Source organism: Simochromis diagramma, unplaced genomic scaffold (assembly GCF_900408965.1).
Source record: "Simochromis diagramma unplaced genomic scaffold, fSimDia1.1 OVJJ01000557.1, whole genome shotgun sequence".
NCBI classification, from domain to species: domain Eukaryota; kingdom Metazoa; phylum Chordata; class Actinopteri; order Cichliformes; family Cichlidae; genus Simochromis; species Simochromis diagramma.
The window spans coordinates 3,206,627-3,225,506 of record NW_024387156.1 but is presented as its reverse complement, the minus strand read 5'-3'; the positions used below and the strand labels follow the sequence as shown (position 1 = coordinate 3,225,506).

Here is an 18,880-nt window from a genome sequence, read left to right as displayed (position 1 = left end):
TTGTTTTGTGTGTGTGTGTGTGTGTGTCCCATAGACAGAATTATGTATTTGTGTTGCTTTAAATAACAACAAAGGTGTAGTCCTTTTAAATTAACAAGACTGGACAATCTCTTGTCTGTGCATCACTGGACAATCACGAGAGCTCAGGTTTATTGTTACTACAAATTGCGTTACAATAATTTCATATTTTCTTTGGGCAGTGCAGTATTGAATCATTCCCATCAAGTTAGCTTATGTTGCCCTGAATGCAGTTATTGCATCCAACTGTGCTCTCTGTCTTCCTAACATGCTCTCAGCCTGCATTCAAGCCCAAAGCTCTGCACTGTTGATGTGACTGGACAAATTAGTGTTACTCCAACTAATGTATTCAAACTGCTGCCGAGTGGCTGCAGAGGACATTGAGCGGTATTAGAAATGATCGCTTTGACTGTGAGCGACGCTAACCACTCGTGAAAAGGTGACAGCACATTTGGCTGCTATTTGCTAGGGGAAAGAAAAAATACCTCCAAGTTTAACTTTGTGGTATTTTAGATATTTAATTCATACAGGATGTGGAAAATGTGTTTGGTCTATTCACATCTTAAAAGAGTCATTCTGACGAGAGAAACATGCTACAGAGTTCATCTCATGCCATTGCCCCTTGAACACTTTAATGATTTTGTACTTTCTCAGTGCCAGCCTACTCACTGACAAACTATTCTTTCATAAAAATCTCTGGATGGCCCAGCTCTGTACCACTCCTGTTGAGCGCTTGCACACACAAATATTAAATATTTGTGGTGACTCCTGGATGTGTCTTAAGCAGACAACATCTGACAGGCCTGAAATGAAGCCAGGGCAGATATGAAAACAGGCACTGTCTGTCAAAATCAGGAAATAACCCCCACATTCACCTCAAGGGCCCAGCTGAAAATCATTAGTTTAAAACAATGTGCTGCTTCTACTGTTAGTCTGTTGGCTAAGCTACTGTTAGCTTTCAATTTGACGTTTTCTTTTACAAAAATGGTCCAGCTAAAACTAGTTTTCATATCAAAACAAATTTACAGTATGATTCGATAAAAGCATGGAAAACATGACACATCTATTAATCTGCAATATTACATGATAATTTATTTAAAAAAAAAAAATACACAAAGGCAAAAATATTTACAACTGACTGCACACTGAACAGAAGAAAAATGGTTTTAGTGGTTGTGTTTGATAAATTTTGTACTTCCTAGAGAACTCTAGTGTGTCTGCCCATATTTGGTTATAAAAATGAATTCAGTTTATTATTTTTAATAAGGATTTTAACAAAGAGAGGAGGTCTAAAAAAAAAAGTTAAAGGACTGTAAATGTCTTGCAGTTTGCAAGCAGATTACAGTCAGTCCAGCCAGACAAGATCTGTGGTGATATTCAGAAATAAATAACTATGATCGAGATTTGGAGAGCTTATCTGATTCTGCCTCCTTCCATTGAAACTGTTTGTCAAGAAACTACACAGATGAGCCCTTCCTACACAGAAAAAACAACTAGCATCTATAAAATAGGATCACTTGAGGGAACTATCGAAAGTCTGCAACAATACAATACAACAGAAAAAATGAGTATATTACACTAGATTTCCATGTTAACAATGTTGACATCAGCACAAATGATGCATGAAACCAATACAGATGTCATTATTGGGGACCAATGCTAACATCAGCATGAAATATCCAAGTTTTAGTATTACCCTTGCCCTTTGGGGGGAGTTGCAATCTTTGGGTGTGCTTGTTTTTTTGCTTTTTTAAAATTAATATCTATTATTATTTTTCCCCAAAAAACAACTAAACTGTCCCCACATCAGCTCTATAAACATGCCAACATATGCTGTAAGAGTCTATGTAATTTCAGACAGAGATCTGTCATCCCTGTTTTACACGCAGATCACAATGACTAATTAAACTGAGAAATTAAAATATTCCCAGTTGGGATGTGATTCATTTGTAAATTTTCCACTTTGTGGAAACATTCTAGTTTGGTGCTGTTTTGAATGGCATACTGCTCTACATTTATAATATTACTTTATGCAAACAGTTAGCTTTGACTGGACTGAAACTATGATAAGGTTAGCTTGGCTAAAAAGTTAAAAATTGTTCTGAGGAATAGGCTTGCCCAAGCTAGGTGTCTGACCTCTACAGCATTTTCTAGTTCTGCCAGTGCTTCTTTACGGTGGCCCCTAGAGACAAAGCAAGTACAAACTCAGAAGCAAGTACAAATTGCAAAACACAACAGAAGAGTTCCAGCACAATAGGGGCAGTGTTTAGCTTCTCTCTGAGCAAAGCACACTGACTGTTAGTTAACGTCAGATTTGACTCCACCTTAAGCTAAGCGTTCATAGTAATTAAAAACAAATTAAACAAACAACAGTTTGCATATTACCTTTCTTATAAAGCGTGGTTGTTCTATCCTTGCAGGTGTTTCCCGCCAGTATCCAACGCCCTGTGTTTGCAACAAACTTGCCATTTATTTTGCAAATCAAGCTAAACACTGCCCCTAGCATCATGGAGCAGTTTGTATGTGTTTTGGAGTTTGTACGTGCTTTGTCTCTAGGGGGCCACCGTACTTCTTAACTGTTAAGCATTCCCAGAATACACAGTATGATGACATACTGAACCATCCCAGCTGTTTGCTGTCAAGTTTTCTAAACAAAGCTTTTAAAAGTTAGTTTACACCTTAGCAAAACCAATTGAAATGGCATGGTATCTGTATCCATCCACTGCATGCAACAAAAATAACATATTATTAACAAAAATAATATGCCATTTTCCAGACAATGTATCCAGATATATATTACAAGTTTGTGCAAAGTTTTGTTATTAAATCTTACATGATTCATATTTGGTGTTGATGTTTGATTTAGTTAAAAACTAGTCTGAACCACAAGATCAAGATCATTGATGTCATAAAGATATAAAGAGATAAAAGTATGAATCTGCTGACATACAGGATGCTGTCGTATACTGTGTGTGTATACTGTGGCCTTAAGAAAAAAAAATGCCCCAGTTTCCATAAAATCCCCTTGGTTGCCATCATGCTGTCCACATTGCTTTGTCAACATTTATAGATGGATTACACTGCTAAGATTTCTAGCTATGTTGTTCTGCTTTTCAGCAAAACAGCAGAAAAAAATCCTGAAATATCAAGTGAACTCAGCTATGAGCTGAATTTTCCTTTGTGTCTTTAAAGCAAACCACAAGCTTAAGCTGTTTGCACTAAAATTGTCTCTTCTATTTCATAGCAATCATCCAGACAGGCATAATGATCTCTGGGAAGCCTCCCTGTCTCTCAACAGCCAGGACCTCCAGTCCAGCCTTGGCAATGATGGTCTTCATGATGTCCAGGTGGCGGCTAATGCTGCTATCGATGGGGTCCAGCTTGCAGCCTTGCCTAGCCATATTATCCTTGATTATGATAACACCATTTGGACGCAGACTCTTTTTGCAGCGAAACAAGAAGTTCATCAGGTCCTTGTCTGTTAGGTGGCCTAAAGGGAAAGACAGGAAAAATAGTCACTTCTAACTGATTTATTAGTCACTGCAGAAATCATCAAGTCCCCCAATAGAACTATGGAAGTCCAGTGACTGTGATCTCACCCAAATGCAAAAACCTTGAGTCAGAATAATCTTAACAAAAGTCACGTCGTTTATTAAGAAGATAATTCATTAACAAAAAGCTAGACATGAAATACAAAAGGAACTGAAAACTTCAAATTACACAAAATAAACTGGGAAACATACTATGAGGTACGAGGAGCTCGGACACATTAGGCAAAATGAGCTGACGCTCAAGGACAAAGGGAGACCGACACAATATATTCATACAGGAGGGTGATTAGGGGAGCAGAGACACTGTGATACACAGCAGTAACAAATTAGACATAGCGAGACGGGGGGACATAAAGCACACGAGACAGGGGACTATCAAAGTAAATCAGGACGCACAAACACTGAGAGACTAGGACAATGTGAGCTTGACGCAGACAAAAAGTAAAAAAACATGGAGACATGGCAAACTTAACATGAATGACACTAAACTACAAAATACAGATATGAGACTAAAAGGACAGAAAGGGGATGCCAAAGGGAACTAATAAACCTAAAGTTATCTAAAATAAACTAGAGATACATAATATACAAGGAAAACAATATGAGATTAGAATAATTCATAAGCACAAATATAAAAATAGAACCTCGGAACATTTTTTAAAGAATTTTAGGATTTTCTGTTTGAAAAAGTGCAAAATGCATCAACAAGTTTGCAGAATTACAACAGCATGCAAAATATTTGGAAAAGTTTCATTTTGTATCTGTATTTTGTATCAGCCAAAGATAAGGTAGATAAAGTGCCGAGGGTATAAGTGCTTTCTGTCAAGGGTACATGGGCAGTAACTTAGAGGACAGCAGTTAAGTGACAAGCCATTGTACCTCTAAGTCTAAAAGTATAAGTATAATGAGGTACTTAAGAGTATACTGTATCTTCATAAGTATACAATTTGAAGCGTCATTGTACAATAGATGACAATTCAAATATATCAATACACCTGATCTTTCATGAGCAGAGTGTATAGATAACCTTCATACTTACATGCCACCCATTGCATCCATATGACATCATACTTGTTTTGTGGAGGTGTGAATTCTTGCAGATTGTAGCAGTAGTAGGTCTCAATACGGTCAGCATCGTCACCCAGGTACTCCTCATGTGCATGGAGCAGGAAGTGCTCCATCATGTCTGCCATCTCCAGTTTCTCAAACACAGGAAGGAGCACACCTTTGGCTACCCGCCCGATCCCACAGCCACAATCCAGAGCACACTGTGTGCCCGCACTACCGGGCCCCTGTTGTTAAAAAAAAAGAAAAAGAAAGGATAGACTCATATAACTTTAATCAAATTAATTTTGAAGGATACTTAGAGTTTAAACTTAGGAAAATGCAGACTGTCTATAAAGCAAATGTAGTCATAAAATGAGATTTTCAATTTTACAGAAAACAAAAAGATGCTTAAATCTTTCTTGTTCTTCTAGTAGTGCATTATTATCATGTCTAAATCATAAAAAGTTCTATACTTTATGTTTTATGTTACCAGGTGTCAAGCTTTATTGCTCAAAAGTACCAAACAAATCAACCCCAGTTCCTTAGGGTAACAAAGCAATGAACTTTAACACAAGGGAATAAAAAGTCACCTCACTTGACTTGTGCTGGTTTTCTTCCTCTTCATTTGGTATTCTGACCTCACTACAACCCCTCCACATCAGGGACCCCAGTTTATGATTGTAGGAAAGTATGGGGGCCCACAGGAGCTCTGTTACAGGAAGCTTCTTGGTTTCAGTGAATTACTGCCATACTGCTGTGCGCTTATGTAGCTCTCTTTAATCTGGATGCGTTCTAAATCTTTTCCTGCCACACTCTTTTTTTAATGGAAACGTCAGGTGTAAACAGAAGCTGTTCACAGCCAGGGAAGAGACTTTGGAAGAGAATAATGATATGTAGCCAGACACACACATAGATTTTTTACTCATCATTCACCATCTTTACATTCAACCGATGAGAGTGCCACGATAAAGAACCCACCACACAGCAGTGTAGGTTGAGTGCTTTTATTTTCAGAATGTCCTTGCAGCAACTTTCCAGCTGGCCTCCTCCTGCTTTACGCCACACACAATGGGGAGACATAATCAGATGATGCAGGTTATGTGTGTGAGAGCCCTCCCCGAACACCACACCCTGAAGCCACTGATCCACCCCCCTGCAGCAAAGCCACAAGCCACCCATACCCCCATCGATGGAGAGCCATCTAGGCCTAGCCGAGCAGGAGAGGAAATCAGTGACAACCATCTCCATCCCTGGCCTATGGACCACCTGGTGGAGAGCCAGATGCCACCAAGTGATCCGGACATTGGCATCCTTCATGCGACGGAGGCACTGCAGTTCCATCACCCATCCGAACACAGGGTGAAAAGGCAGCCCAGGAGGTAATAATGAAGGAGCATTGTTGATTGCCCACTGGAAGACCAGGCACTCTTTCTCTACTGTGCTGTGCCTAGTCTCCCACTCCGACAGTTTGCTGCTAATAGGAGAATTGGCTGAAGCGGCACTATGGGATATTTGTGGCTGTCCCCATGCACACATCTAACCTCCACCCACTCTGCCTCCAGCAATGCCCCAGGCCAAACCAGGGTTTGGTGGGGCAGGGTCTGCATAAAACCCGAGTCCACCATAGCCTGGTGGACGCATTCAGACTCCACAGCATTCCTTCTGACATCATCTCTAACTAGTGGCTCCAGTTCAGCTCTCGTGTATGGGAGTTTTGGACTGAGGTCCCTCTTCAGTGCAATGTCTCCTCCAACCTGTCAATATGGCACTCCAAGCTGGTGTGGGTAGAATACGCCCACAACACCATGACCTCTGCTGCTATGGGCCTATTAACCTTTGAAGCATGGCTTGGCTAGGAGCCACCTCATTCCCAGCCACTGACGGTGAGCTCACTGTACCCTCAGATGTCCCCTCCTATGAACATTGCGCTCTGTATGGAGTTGTTAGCAGAGACGGGTCTTCTAGCAGAATCTGCATGAATATTGAAGATACTTATTATCTAGAATATCTAGAATAATCACACGTGGGGCATCGGCTTTTACCGGAACATTCACACCAAAAGGTGACTTTGTTTATTGAACTCTCGCGTATACTCCGCAGCATAAGGCAAGGCAAGGCAAATTTATTTGTATAGCACAATTCAACAACAAGGTGATTCAAAGTGCTTTACAGAGACATTAGAAACAAAAACAAATAAAAAGCATGATTTAAAATTGATTAAAACAAGCAAACAAACAAACTAACTAAACACACACATTTCACACCTGTTCGCGCGATCTGAATCCTTATCGTAAGGGGAGCTACCAGTCCTTCTGTGGACGAGTTACTTTCTATTTTAAATTCCCTGAATTTAAAATACTCTCTAGACCCAGTCTAGACCCAGTTGGGGAGCTACAGGAAGCATCCTTTCAAAATAAAATCACAACAGATGACAATGAGGGCATACCTATTAACTAGCTCAACAGGAGTCCAAAAAATTGGCTCCCAGTTTCATTGGCCTGTTTGAAATAGAATAAATCATTAACCCTATCTCTGCCAAGTTGAAATTGATATAGAATGTGAAAATTCACAATGTTTTCAATATCTTCAGTCCACTGTGTACATTAATGTTTAAATTGCTGTCCCAATTTCCCATTTTCTTTATGCTTTTTGAGCATTATAATTTTATATGGTTATATTACTGCTAGAGAAAGGATGCCTCCTAATTGTCTGTAGTTCCTTTTAAGCAGTCTTAGGAGTTTGTAAATAAAGGGCATGTAGCCTGACTCCCCTGTCTACAGCAGCAACACACACACAGACAAACCCAGAACATTAAAGAAATCCTTTCCTTGTCCACTGTACAGAAGTTAGCGCTGTTTTTAAAAAAAATAAATAAATACCATAGTACAAAGTGATTACCAGCTGTTGGCTCAGCTCACTCTGTGTGGGTGTTTATGAGGCTGCCATCACGACTCCAGTATAATTAGAATTTGCACTGAGGCGCCATCATCATGAAACAATAATTTGTTTTGTACAATAAGGATGACAAATTTCTCACCAAAAATAGATTCTGGCATGTACACTAAGAGCTACATTGCAAATTGATATACTACAGGACAATATGCAGAAACTATGACAAAGTGCATGCAAAGCATATACTTTAAAGCTTAAAAGCTATTTTTATTCATCTTTAGGCATGAAAAGATGAATAAAAATACTTTAAAAAAAATCCTGACAGAGGTTGTCATAATTCATGCATGACAGGGTTAAATAACAATAATTACAATGAAACACATCATAGTAACATTAAACGATCAGTGGGTGGCAGGGTATGGAGTGACACATCAGTGTCCAATGGGGTGGTTTATGTTCAAGTATACCAACAACACTCACACAAATACAAGAATACAGCCTTTGACTAGCTGCCCACTGTAGTGACCACTATGCGTGAAAATTTCCCAGATTTGTTTTTGCCTGGATTCTATTAATTGAATGTGAGGTACTAACTTTTGACTTACCACGAACCTCTTCAAAAACTGAAGGGAACCTTCCAGATCAACATTGGATATTTCTACGAAATCTCCCATCATGCCCTCCTCTGAGGCAGGAACATCCTCGTAGAACTTCTGAGCTCTGTAGTAGAACTGTTTCTCTCCTTTGATGTACTCACAGGTGACTGGGAACAGCTTCACTGTTAGAACACATGGACAAACATACCGGGTGACCTATCATAAAACCCAGAACGTCATTTGAACACAATTGTCTGGTGCTCTATTGTCACTTGTAACCTGCAACACAAAACTTGTGATGACCAACTACACAGACTGTTTATTACTATTCAATGACAGTCACAAGACTCATCCTTTAATGTGTCTTGTATTCTGTATGAGATACGAATATTATTGAGGACCAGAATTATGTGAGACTAAACATTTAAACATTTGGGATAAGGGTGCAGGGCAGAGCTGCAGGACAGAGAAAAAGTTCTGGAACTACACTCACAGCTTTCCCCATTTTTAGCAGCAACTGTCACAACCGCATCAGGCACAAAATAGGCATGGTATTTCACTCTAAATATAGTTCAGTGGCGCTATAGTTAACATCAACACCTCACAACAAGAGCTGATGCCAGTAAATTATAAACATTGCCAGTGCTTATTCCTAGTTTCTGTTTTGTAACGCTTATCCACTAATATTAAATTGTGTTCTGCAAAAATCTATTATATCCACTCAGTTCTTTCAGATTACCTAATCTTTTCATGTAACGTGTGGTTACTGTGGAAGCACCCTCTGAGGTGTTTGTGCCCTTGGTTGAGGGTGAGTGAGAATGTCATTGCCACCACTTCAGACTTCAAACTTGTGTTAGTTTTTAGACTTCACCATTTCGCAAAATTATGCTATAGCGATAACCCATGTGTTACAATGTGACAATCAACGCATGTAATGAGCTATAGTGGGAAAGTGTTAAGAAGTTTATATGAATTTATAAGAATGATGTCTGTTTTAAATAATGATCAATTAGTTTGATATGATTATTTTTGACTGGTTTGAGTTTTTCCAAAGCATTACAAAGATGACACCAGACTGCTCTGTATGAAGATGGTTTCAGTCCCATAGGAAATGTAGAATGATAATTTGATCACTACTATAAATAGGGATGCGGTGTAGTATTCCTACACTCAGCTCAGCTGTTATATGGTACATGATAACCCTGTGGTTGATTCAAGTTACTGTTGTGAATTTACAAATGTTTAAAACGAATAAGTTTTATTACTGGGAGGCTGATAATAGAAATGTATACAGTGTTGAAATTTCGATATTGCCTTTCAAGAAACTTTATAATTCGCTTTTTAAACTATCCCAAACTTCCACTACTTCAGCTCTACTGAGCTGCAAATAATTTCTGTAATAAATGAACATATTTCTTGTCACTGACTTCATAACAAGTTGTTTCGGGGAGGAGGCTGAGGGCAATGTGTCAGTTTGATAACTAATAGCATGATTCATGACACAGTGGCTTAATCATGCTGCACCTGGCCAGGCTCACTAAAATAAGATGTAAAAGGAGACAAATGTGGTTATGACCTAACATTTTTCTCACAGTACCAGCTTTGATCAAAGCACCTACAACTGGTGTTTACTTGTCATGTTATCCCTCAGGACAGCTTTCAGGGGAAGTGTAAGTATAGAAACGTCGAGAAGAACGGAGAAGACCTGAAGACAGCTTGATAGCACACTTGTCTGCCAATCAAACTGTACATCTACCTCACACCTTGAAAGTGCACCAGCTCATTAGAAGCTGATCTTGGACTTTCTGTGTAACAGAATACTTGCTTAGATGATACAAGGTATGAGGATTAATCTGTCACGCTGTTAGTAAATGACCTGACTGCAGCCGTCTGATGGTAGATCAGACGGCATAGCACTGTCTGACATGAGTAAGTGCTCTCGTGTTTGATATGTCATTCCATTAATGGTCCTTGTATCAAATGGACGGTAAGAAAATAAGACACGTTTGAGCCTGAATGACCTACAGCTCAAGATCTCCTGTTGCTGCTGTTCAGCCCATGATCTCATGATAGACATGAGTGCACTCTGGAGATGATTAGCTATTATTTAAACTGTTAATGCACTGCAGTGCTTCCAATGACACTTTTTATATGAATGTACTAACCATTAATGATTCATATATGTCAATTCACTCACTAGCATTAACACTAACAAATCGCTATCCTGTAACTGTTTAATGGTATAAAAACAAAGCTACAAAAGAAATTTTACTTTGTTTCTGTTAATAAATATTTCATTACACATATGGTTCAGCACTTGGGAGAAAGGCTAAGTTGTTGAAAACATTAGGAATTACCAGGACTTACAACCAATTAATAATAATAATAATAATGGATTGGATTTATATAGCGCTTTTCAAGGCACCCAAAGCGCTTTACAATACCACTATTCATTCACTCTCACATTCATACACCGGTGGAGGCAGCTACAGTTGTAGCCACAGCTGCCCTGGGGCAGACTGACAGAAGCGAGGCTGCCATATCGCGCCATCGGCCCCTCTGGCCAACACCAGTAGGCAAGTAGGGTAAAGTGTCTTGCCCAAGGACACAACGACCAGGACAGAGAGCCCAGGGATCGAACCGGCGACCTTCCGGTTACAGATACGATTCCCAACCCCCTGAGCCACGGTCATCAAATCCAATCAAGTCTTCATCTAAGCCACAATTACGGACAAAAATCCTGTCTGGTTACACTGATATCAGCTGTATTTGCTGCTTAAAGTCAAGTGACCTCTTGAATTTAAATTTGGAGCACCCCCTTAAGCAATAGATATGGCAACAACCTATATTGCCATATCTATTCACTCATCAATCCAAATCATTAAAGTCAAGTTTTTCAGTCACATCCATGGCCGCAGGTGTATAAAAGAGCTGAGCAGTCTGATGGCTGAGTCTGGGTTTGGTGGTTGCTAGGAGAACGGTACTTGCTTGGGTGGACTGTGCCAACCCTAAAGTTTGGTAAAGGGGGGATTACGATGTGGGGTTCTTTTTCAGGAGACAAGCTCCTTAGATGCAGTGAAAGGAACTCTTAATACTTCAGCATAGATAATTCAGACAATAATATGATCCCATTTGTGGATCCGTCCCTTCCTGTTCCAACACTTCCAACACACTCCTCTAAACATTGTGGAAAGCCTTCCTAGGAGAGTTGAATCTGTTGTAGCTGGACCAACATCATATTCAATCCCGTGGATTAAAAATGGGATCTCAGGTTCATATGCATACTAAGACAGATGGGGAGTACATTTGGCCATATATAGGCAATATCGCCTATATATTTTCTGTAGCTGCTTGGGAAACTAACACAATGATAAGAAGGCATTTTATATAAATTCTCCATCAAAATTCTTTATGTTCTCTCTGTTGTTTGCCACATCCCTATTGAGTTCCTGATGAAGACTTTTAGGGCCCTGTTGATCTCGGATCCTTTCTTGTAGTCAATGAGTAATTTTATTTTTTTATTTCAAGTAACATTACCAGGAATTTCTGTTTGCTAATAGTATAAGTCTTTCAGATAGGCTGGAAGCAGAAATGTGCAGGTAACACCACAGTTTATTGAACAGTGGTGTTGTTTGTTGTTGTTTAAAAGGGATTCACATGCTTTTTATCTTTTAGTGAAAGGCGAAGTGCAATATACTGGAGGTGTATGCAGCAACTCTAGTGTGACCATTACATGAAAATATCCACATCACCTTTCTATCTAAGGAAAGAGTTGTACTCTGTCCACTTTATTAGGTACACCTTGCTTTTACTAGGTTGCCCCCGTATGCCTTTACCTTAATTAGAAGATTTTACAAGATGTTGAAAATATCAGAGCTTTTGATCCATTTTGGCATGATAGCATCACGGAGTTGCTGCACATTTGTCAGCTGCCACGAGGGAGCAATGAGGCATTTCCCATTCTGCCACATGCCAAAGGTGCCCTTTTGGATTGAAATCTGTTAATTGTAGAGGTCATTTAAATACAATTAACTCAATTTTATGTTCAAGAAACCAGGCTGAGATTGTCTGAGATTTTTGACATGGTGCATTAATCTGCTGAAAGCAGCTGTTAGAAGATGGGTCCTGGTTTGGATATTAAGGTATAGAATTTAATCAATGCTCACTTGATACTAGGGGCCCAAAGTGTGCCAAGAAAATATCCCAAAATATCATATCACATCATTACCGCACCAGACTGAACTTTCTGATACAAGGTAGGATGGATTCAATGTATGTATACATGTTGTGATAACTTCGTCTATTTCATTACAAATGGCATCTGATATAAAATAAATAAGTTAATACATTTAAATAGTGCCAAATTACATATGTATTCCATCTGCTGTGTCAACCTTTTAGGAAATAAGGTAGCAAAAGTAGGAAAAGGGCTACTTAATCTATATAGAATAAAGGGAACTTAAAATCTTTTATATAATATATATATATATATAATTTTACATGTTTAAGTTGCATTCACACAATGGGACACAATGTCATGAACATGCACATGTGAGAATGTTTAAGTATCTGGTAGCTCAGACAGGACCACTCGAGCTACAATCCGAGGAGACTTGTTTATACCCCACAGACGGACAGCATTTGGGCAGAACGTCCTCTCTGTCAAGGGAGGCCATCTGTGGAACAGTCTTCCTCAACCCATTAGAGAATGCTCGAAATTCAATTTGTTTAAGGCAAAGGTTAAAAACTGGTTATGGACAAATCAAGTGTGTGATCATGTATGAGTTGTATAGTTTTAATGTTTTATTTGGGAACAGAATGGTGTGTATGTGTAAGTTTGGTGATGGAGTTTTTATTATGAATGAATGATGAATTTTTATGAATTATTATGTCTATTTTTATGCTTAAGGACAACAGATGGAAATTAGCCCTTGGCTATAATCTGGTATGTTTACATTCATGTAATTTTTTTTTACATTTATGTTCATTAACATGCACTGACCTAAATAAATAAATAAATAAGTAAATATAACATTTTGTATTGTAATGCAATTAATGCAATTAAATTTAGTGCAAATAAATGACTATTCTGGTTATACAGTCACTAAACATCTATTTAGACTATATAAAAAACATAACAAAGGAAAAAGAGCTATTTTTATAGTGGACACTGCATGTCCTGCAAACTATACAACTGCACTAATCAGTCATAGGGGAAATTTATTTTTAAGGGGTTTCTCCCATAAAGCCTGAAGCCTATAAAGCAAACTTAAATGAGCTGTGGCCCACTGCTGGCAGTGTCATCTCATTGGAGGGCTACGTTAGTGCTCAAGTAATACAAAAAACAAACAAATACACAAAAATATTTCTGAAAATGTAGTGTTTTGCCTTTTTTTTTATTTTAAATGTTGTATAACAAGGCAAAACTGCATACATGAGCGCAAATATATATATATTTTTTTCTCACTCTTTAACTGAAGCCCTTCATTGAACTACCAAATAAACAAACTGGTACTCTCTTTCTGGTAAGACACATGGCAGCATTTCTGCTATAACCTTTTTTGTATTTAGCAAAATAAAAAATCAGACACATTAGTTTTTGACTGCTAGTGAAAATTGTTTTCTTTACAAATATCTCCATTAATGAACTGAAACAGCCAATCCCTCAACATGTTTGTACTCTCTGCTCATACTGCTTTCATATTAAATCATTTTTTGCTTTTTAAAGAATTTATTTTAACATTGAACTCAACAACAAACAAATCCTCCCTATCAAAAAAAAGGAACTTCAAGAGCCAAATTGCATTATATTTCTTCACGTCACTACAAGTAGGGGTGACGTGGGCAGCAAGTGGTCCCCGTGCTGTGAGTTTGAGACCCCTGCTATAAAGCATCTCTGACCATAAAGGTGATTGTCAGAGTTGCAAAAAGATGTACTGCAATGGTTAAGTAGGGAGAAGACCCATATGTAGACAGTCAGTTAGTCAGTCCAAAATAAGAGATTTATGAAGTCAGACACGTGCTTTCAGTTACTAAGTCAACAAAACAGTTATCAGAAACAAAAACAAACAGGTGAACTCGTCCAAAACACATAAGGAAGAAGCCTATGAAGGTGAATGCCAAAGCAATAATCTCAGATAATCTGAGAAAGCAAGAAAAACATCTTGAGAATGGCTAGAACACTTGACTGCAGTAATAAAGAAATTAAAACATAGATGTCCATAAATCAAGTTGTGTGTAACAATGAAAAATCACACAGGGAAATAAATATTGAACACCCTTATTTTAATTTATTTAATACCTTGTACAGAAGCCTTTTGTGGTGATGACAACTTCAAAACACCTCCCATATGGAGGAACTACTCACACGTATTGCTCAGGTGTGATTGTGGCCCATTTTTCCTCGGTCTTCAAAGCCTTTAGGTTCAGTGGGCACCTTCTGTGAACTCTGTTCAAGTTCTTTCCAAGACTTTCAACTGTACTCCGGGCAGGCTACGCTATTCTAGCAACTTTATTTTCTTTCTCTGAAGCTAATAGAGAGCTTACATGCCTCTGTGTTTGAGATCATTATCTTGCTGAAACATCTACCCATATTTCATCTTCATCATCTTGTTAGATGGCAGCAGATTTTTATCAATAATGTCTCGGTACATTTTTCCTTTAATCTTTCATTCAGTAAAATGAGGCATGCCAGTGCCATATGCTGAAAAACAGCCCCACACCATGTTCCCAACTCCAAACTTTCATCTCAGTAGAGTAGGGCGATATGGCCAAAAATATTTATCACGATATATATTTGAAAATTTGCGATAACGATATAACTGACGATATAATTGATGCGAGACAAAATACAACTCCACAACATTACTAGCGCAAAAAGACAACCTTCCATTTATTTTCACTTAAACAAGAAACTGGTTTTTATGTACATTAAAGCTTTATAAAAATTTAACAGTGCAAATGCAAATTCCTTGCTGAAAGTTTAACCAAAAGGCATTTTCAGTAGAAATGGGCTGACATATCCTGAGCATAACCATGTATAATATCCACTGAAGTTAAAAAGAGGTGCTTTGCAACATTAAACTGCAGTGTGCAGTACGTATTTTTCGGACCATAAGGTGCACGAGATTATAACGCACATTAAGCGAAACAAAGCAGTCAGATAAATCAAACTTTATTAAACTCATTCTTCTTGCTTCCTCCACTTCTGTGCCATTGATTCATTAATGTTGAATTCTCTGGCAGCTGCTCTATTCCCATGTTGTTGCAGTATATTAAAGACTAACCTCGTATTGTGGATGGATTATCTCAGTTGTTCTCCTGACTGAAGTTTGGTCCGTTTACAGCATCCTGCCATGCGATTGCATTTGTCTCTAACCATGAGGAACCTTCACGTTAACTTTTATAAGTGGAAAAGTGTTAGTGTTCGTCCTCCAGCTTCACTGTTTATGTTATGCTAACATAGCTGTGTCGCTAGCGAGCACGTAGCATATAATTATATACCAGCTAGCCCAACTTCAGTAACCCTACAAACGTCACTGCTGTTTAGTTTTCTGTCTTCATTTATGTTGGAAGTGATAGCAGAGCTGTACGTTTGATTTTTTTCAGAAATCTCTCAGTCAGAACATGCAATATCATGCTTAGGTAACTGGCGAAACTAGCGAGCTAACTTCCGCTAGCTTCCTGCTAACTTCTAACTCCGTTAAATGTAATACATTTTGTTTTCATGGATGCCTGGAAGTTAAACTTCATAGTTACACCTGGTAAAGCAGCAATGCTGATCGTTTTATTAAAGATGAAAGAATTTAGACAGTTAACTCTCGGTGATGCTGCAGTGTTCGTTTGACCCGAAGAAGACGGAGTTTAGGACCCAGATTACTCCCAGATTTAAGAGCATCTTAGTCCGACAAATACGACAATAACGACGGCCGCTTGCATGTTTTGCAAAAAAATGTGCTTTGTCGTGTATCTGACGGACAAACACCAAACCAGTTCCACATCACTGAAGTTGCACCATTTTTACAAACCAATTCTGGTTCATCTGTTTCACTCAACAATCGGCCATGTGCGTATGAAAACAAAGGCACTGCGCATGCGCGTTTTACTCATATTCTATCGCGATATTTCATTTTCCTATCGTTGCCTAACATTATACCGGTATTACCGTGAACGGTATAATATGGCCCAGCCCTACATCTCAGTATGGTGTTTTGGGCTAATATGCAGTGCTGTTTGACCTCCAACCATTATGGTATCCAAAGAATTCAATTTTGGTCCCATCTGACTAGAATATATTCTCCCAGTATTTCACAGCCTTGTTTAAATGTTGGTCAAAAAACCTTAAATGCGCTTCAACATGCTTTTTCTTCAGCAATGGAGTCTGGTGCATACAGGCCATGGTGGTAGAGTTCATTACTTATTGTTTTTCTTTTTAAACAATTGTGCCTGCTGATTCCAGGTCTTTTTGTAAGGTCCTTGGGTCTGTGACAACTATTCTAATAATTATTTTCATTCGTCTCTCTGAAATCTTGTGGGGAGCACCTAGTCATGCCCAGTTTATGGTGAAATTATGTTTTTTCTACTTCTGGGTTATGGCCACAGCAGTGCTGACTGGAACCTTTGGGAGTTCAGAAATTCTTTTTTAATTAATGCCAGTATGTTTTTTAAGTTGCAAAGGTCTTGAGAGAGCTTATTAGTTTTACCCATCATGAGATGTTTCTTGTGGGAAACCTAGGTAATGAGACATTATTTGATAGGCCAGCTATTGGGACAAAACCAGCTGATATTAATTTGCACTAAGTGACAGGATTGCTTTCCAATTCCTGATAGATTTCAGTTGGTGTCATGACGTTCCATGTCCTTTGTGTTCAGTGTTCATTATTATTCACATTCACATTATTAAACATAACTTGATTTATGGACATTCTTTGGAGTTCTTTGCATGCATGGACTGATTGTGTTGTTATCAACATCAAGTGAGAATTTCATATCAATTATATATATATATATATATATATATATATATATATATATATAGATAGATAGATAGATAGATAGATAGATGGATAGATAGATATGGATACAGATAAGGCAGGAAATTGCAGCAACTTAATAAAAACTTGATGTCAACTTAAGCTGAGTGATATCAAAATAAAACAGGAAGTGGGTACACAGTCCAAATCATTAAATGTTTTTCCAAAAATTAAGAAGTAGTTTTGCTGGCTACGTTTAACAACTACAACATCCTTTTTTGGTGTGTGTGTGTGTGTGTGTGTGTGTGTGTGTGTGTGTGTGTGTTTTTGTGTATGGACATACTGCAAATCAATTTCCCATTGGGGGCAATAAAGTTACCATTGGAAAGACATAAGTTAACTAAATCTGAGAACAAGCCATAGTTAGAGGTAAATCCTGGCATTCTAGGTAAGTGCAGTGGTGGTGATACAGGATTTAAAACCATACAAATCAATATTTACGAGTAACCGTCTAGATACCCTCTAAGAATAAGGATCAGCATTATCCGAAGGAGTCTATAATGTGCCCTGAGGTGCAGTAAGAACAACCTTTTGTTATTTTAGCTATTTCAGCAACCTGACTTTGGCAAAACATGGGTATGAAAAGAAGAGAAGAACACATCACACCTGTCATGAAATCAACATTCAAGAAAAAATTTTAGTACATTTCTATGACCCATCTTACCCAGTGGAACCTTCTCTAGCAGGTACAGGTAGCTGGCAAAGAACTCACTCCTCAGTGTGTGGTGTAGGTGAAAGGACATGCTGTGGCGACACATGGTGTCATCTGTCCCTTTCCAGCGGTCCCTGAATGCCTGGTGAGCACCCTTGTACTCAAAGTTTGAGGAGCTGTTTTTGTCATTTTCAAATGTAATCTCCATTTTGTCCTGTTGGTCTTTTTATCCAGAAAGATCTTGAAGAGCAATGGTACAGCAGAGAAGTCTAAAAGACTGAATACTGTGGTGCCCGTTTAGGATACTGTTTCTCCAGCTGCTGCTATATCTGTCTAGCTGAGTGTTCAACAAGTCTCTGCCAGTGTTCAAATAACCAGCAGAGATCTTTTTCACAGGAAGCACACAGGAGGTGCCACCAGATTTACAGATCACCTGCTAGAGACACTGACTGTAAAGAAGTGAGAAGGGGGCAGGGCATAAATGAAAGGACTTATTTCTACAGGAACTCATGGCCAATAAGCCCACAGAAGGTGACTGAACTGCAGGGTTTAAATTCCAACAAGTCCTTACACCCATATTTATGACTTGATCCTAAAAACAGCGTTGTCTTATCAAGTTTGTATACTCTAGAATTAAAATACCACAGTTTAGACAACAGGCAGCAGTTATTAAAAGCTCCAAGATTCTATGAGTAAATATGACCAGACAGGAATATTATTCATTATTATGAAATATGAATTGAATACCATTTTTATTCAAGGTCATTTATTCAAAACTTGGAATAAATATTAATTGAATTTATAAAGTTTTCCACTTTTTTAATACTGTTGAAAAAAATTGGGAATAATCTAAGTTCAGACAAGTTAACAAAATATGTGTTAGTATATCTGTGCACCCAAGTTGCAAAATAACCCTGGGACTGTCCAATACAGAGTAACAGGATGTAAAACGCAAGCTGGGACATCATACTCTAAGAGGCACAAATGAGTGGCTGGGGCAGTGTGCAGGAAAATTTGTCCAGCATATAGATTAGAAGTCCCCAAGTCCCCAACACATCCAAAGGTGGTTGAAAACAACAGGGCTTAGGTCCT

At 38.4% G+C, this 18,880-nt stretch overlaps 1 protein-coding gene across 1 annotated transcript; it reads right to left on the bottom strand.

Moving 5' to 3' along the window:
* Window positions 1-1,118: 1,118 nt before the first annotated feature.
* Window positions 1,119-18,240, bottom strand: mettl11b (methyltransferase like 11B). The gene is made up of 4 exons (XM_040048547.1): window positions 17,801-18,240; window positions 8,114-8,286; window positions 4,609-4,861; window positions 1,119-3,508 (listed from the first exon to the last, which is right to left on the bottom strand). The coding sequence occupies exons 1-4, from the start codon at window positions 17,994-17,996 to the stop codon at window positions 3,252-3,254; spliced, it is 879 nt and encodes a 292-aa protein (XP_039904481.1). The 5' UTR covers window positions 17,997-18,240; the 3' UTR covers window positions 1,119-3,251.
* Window positions 18,241-18,880: the final 640 nt, after the last annotated feature.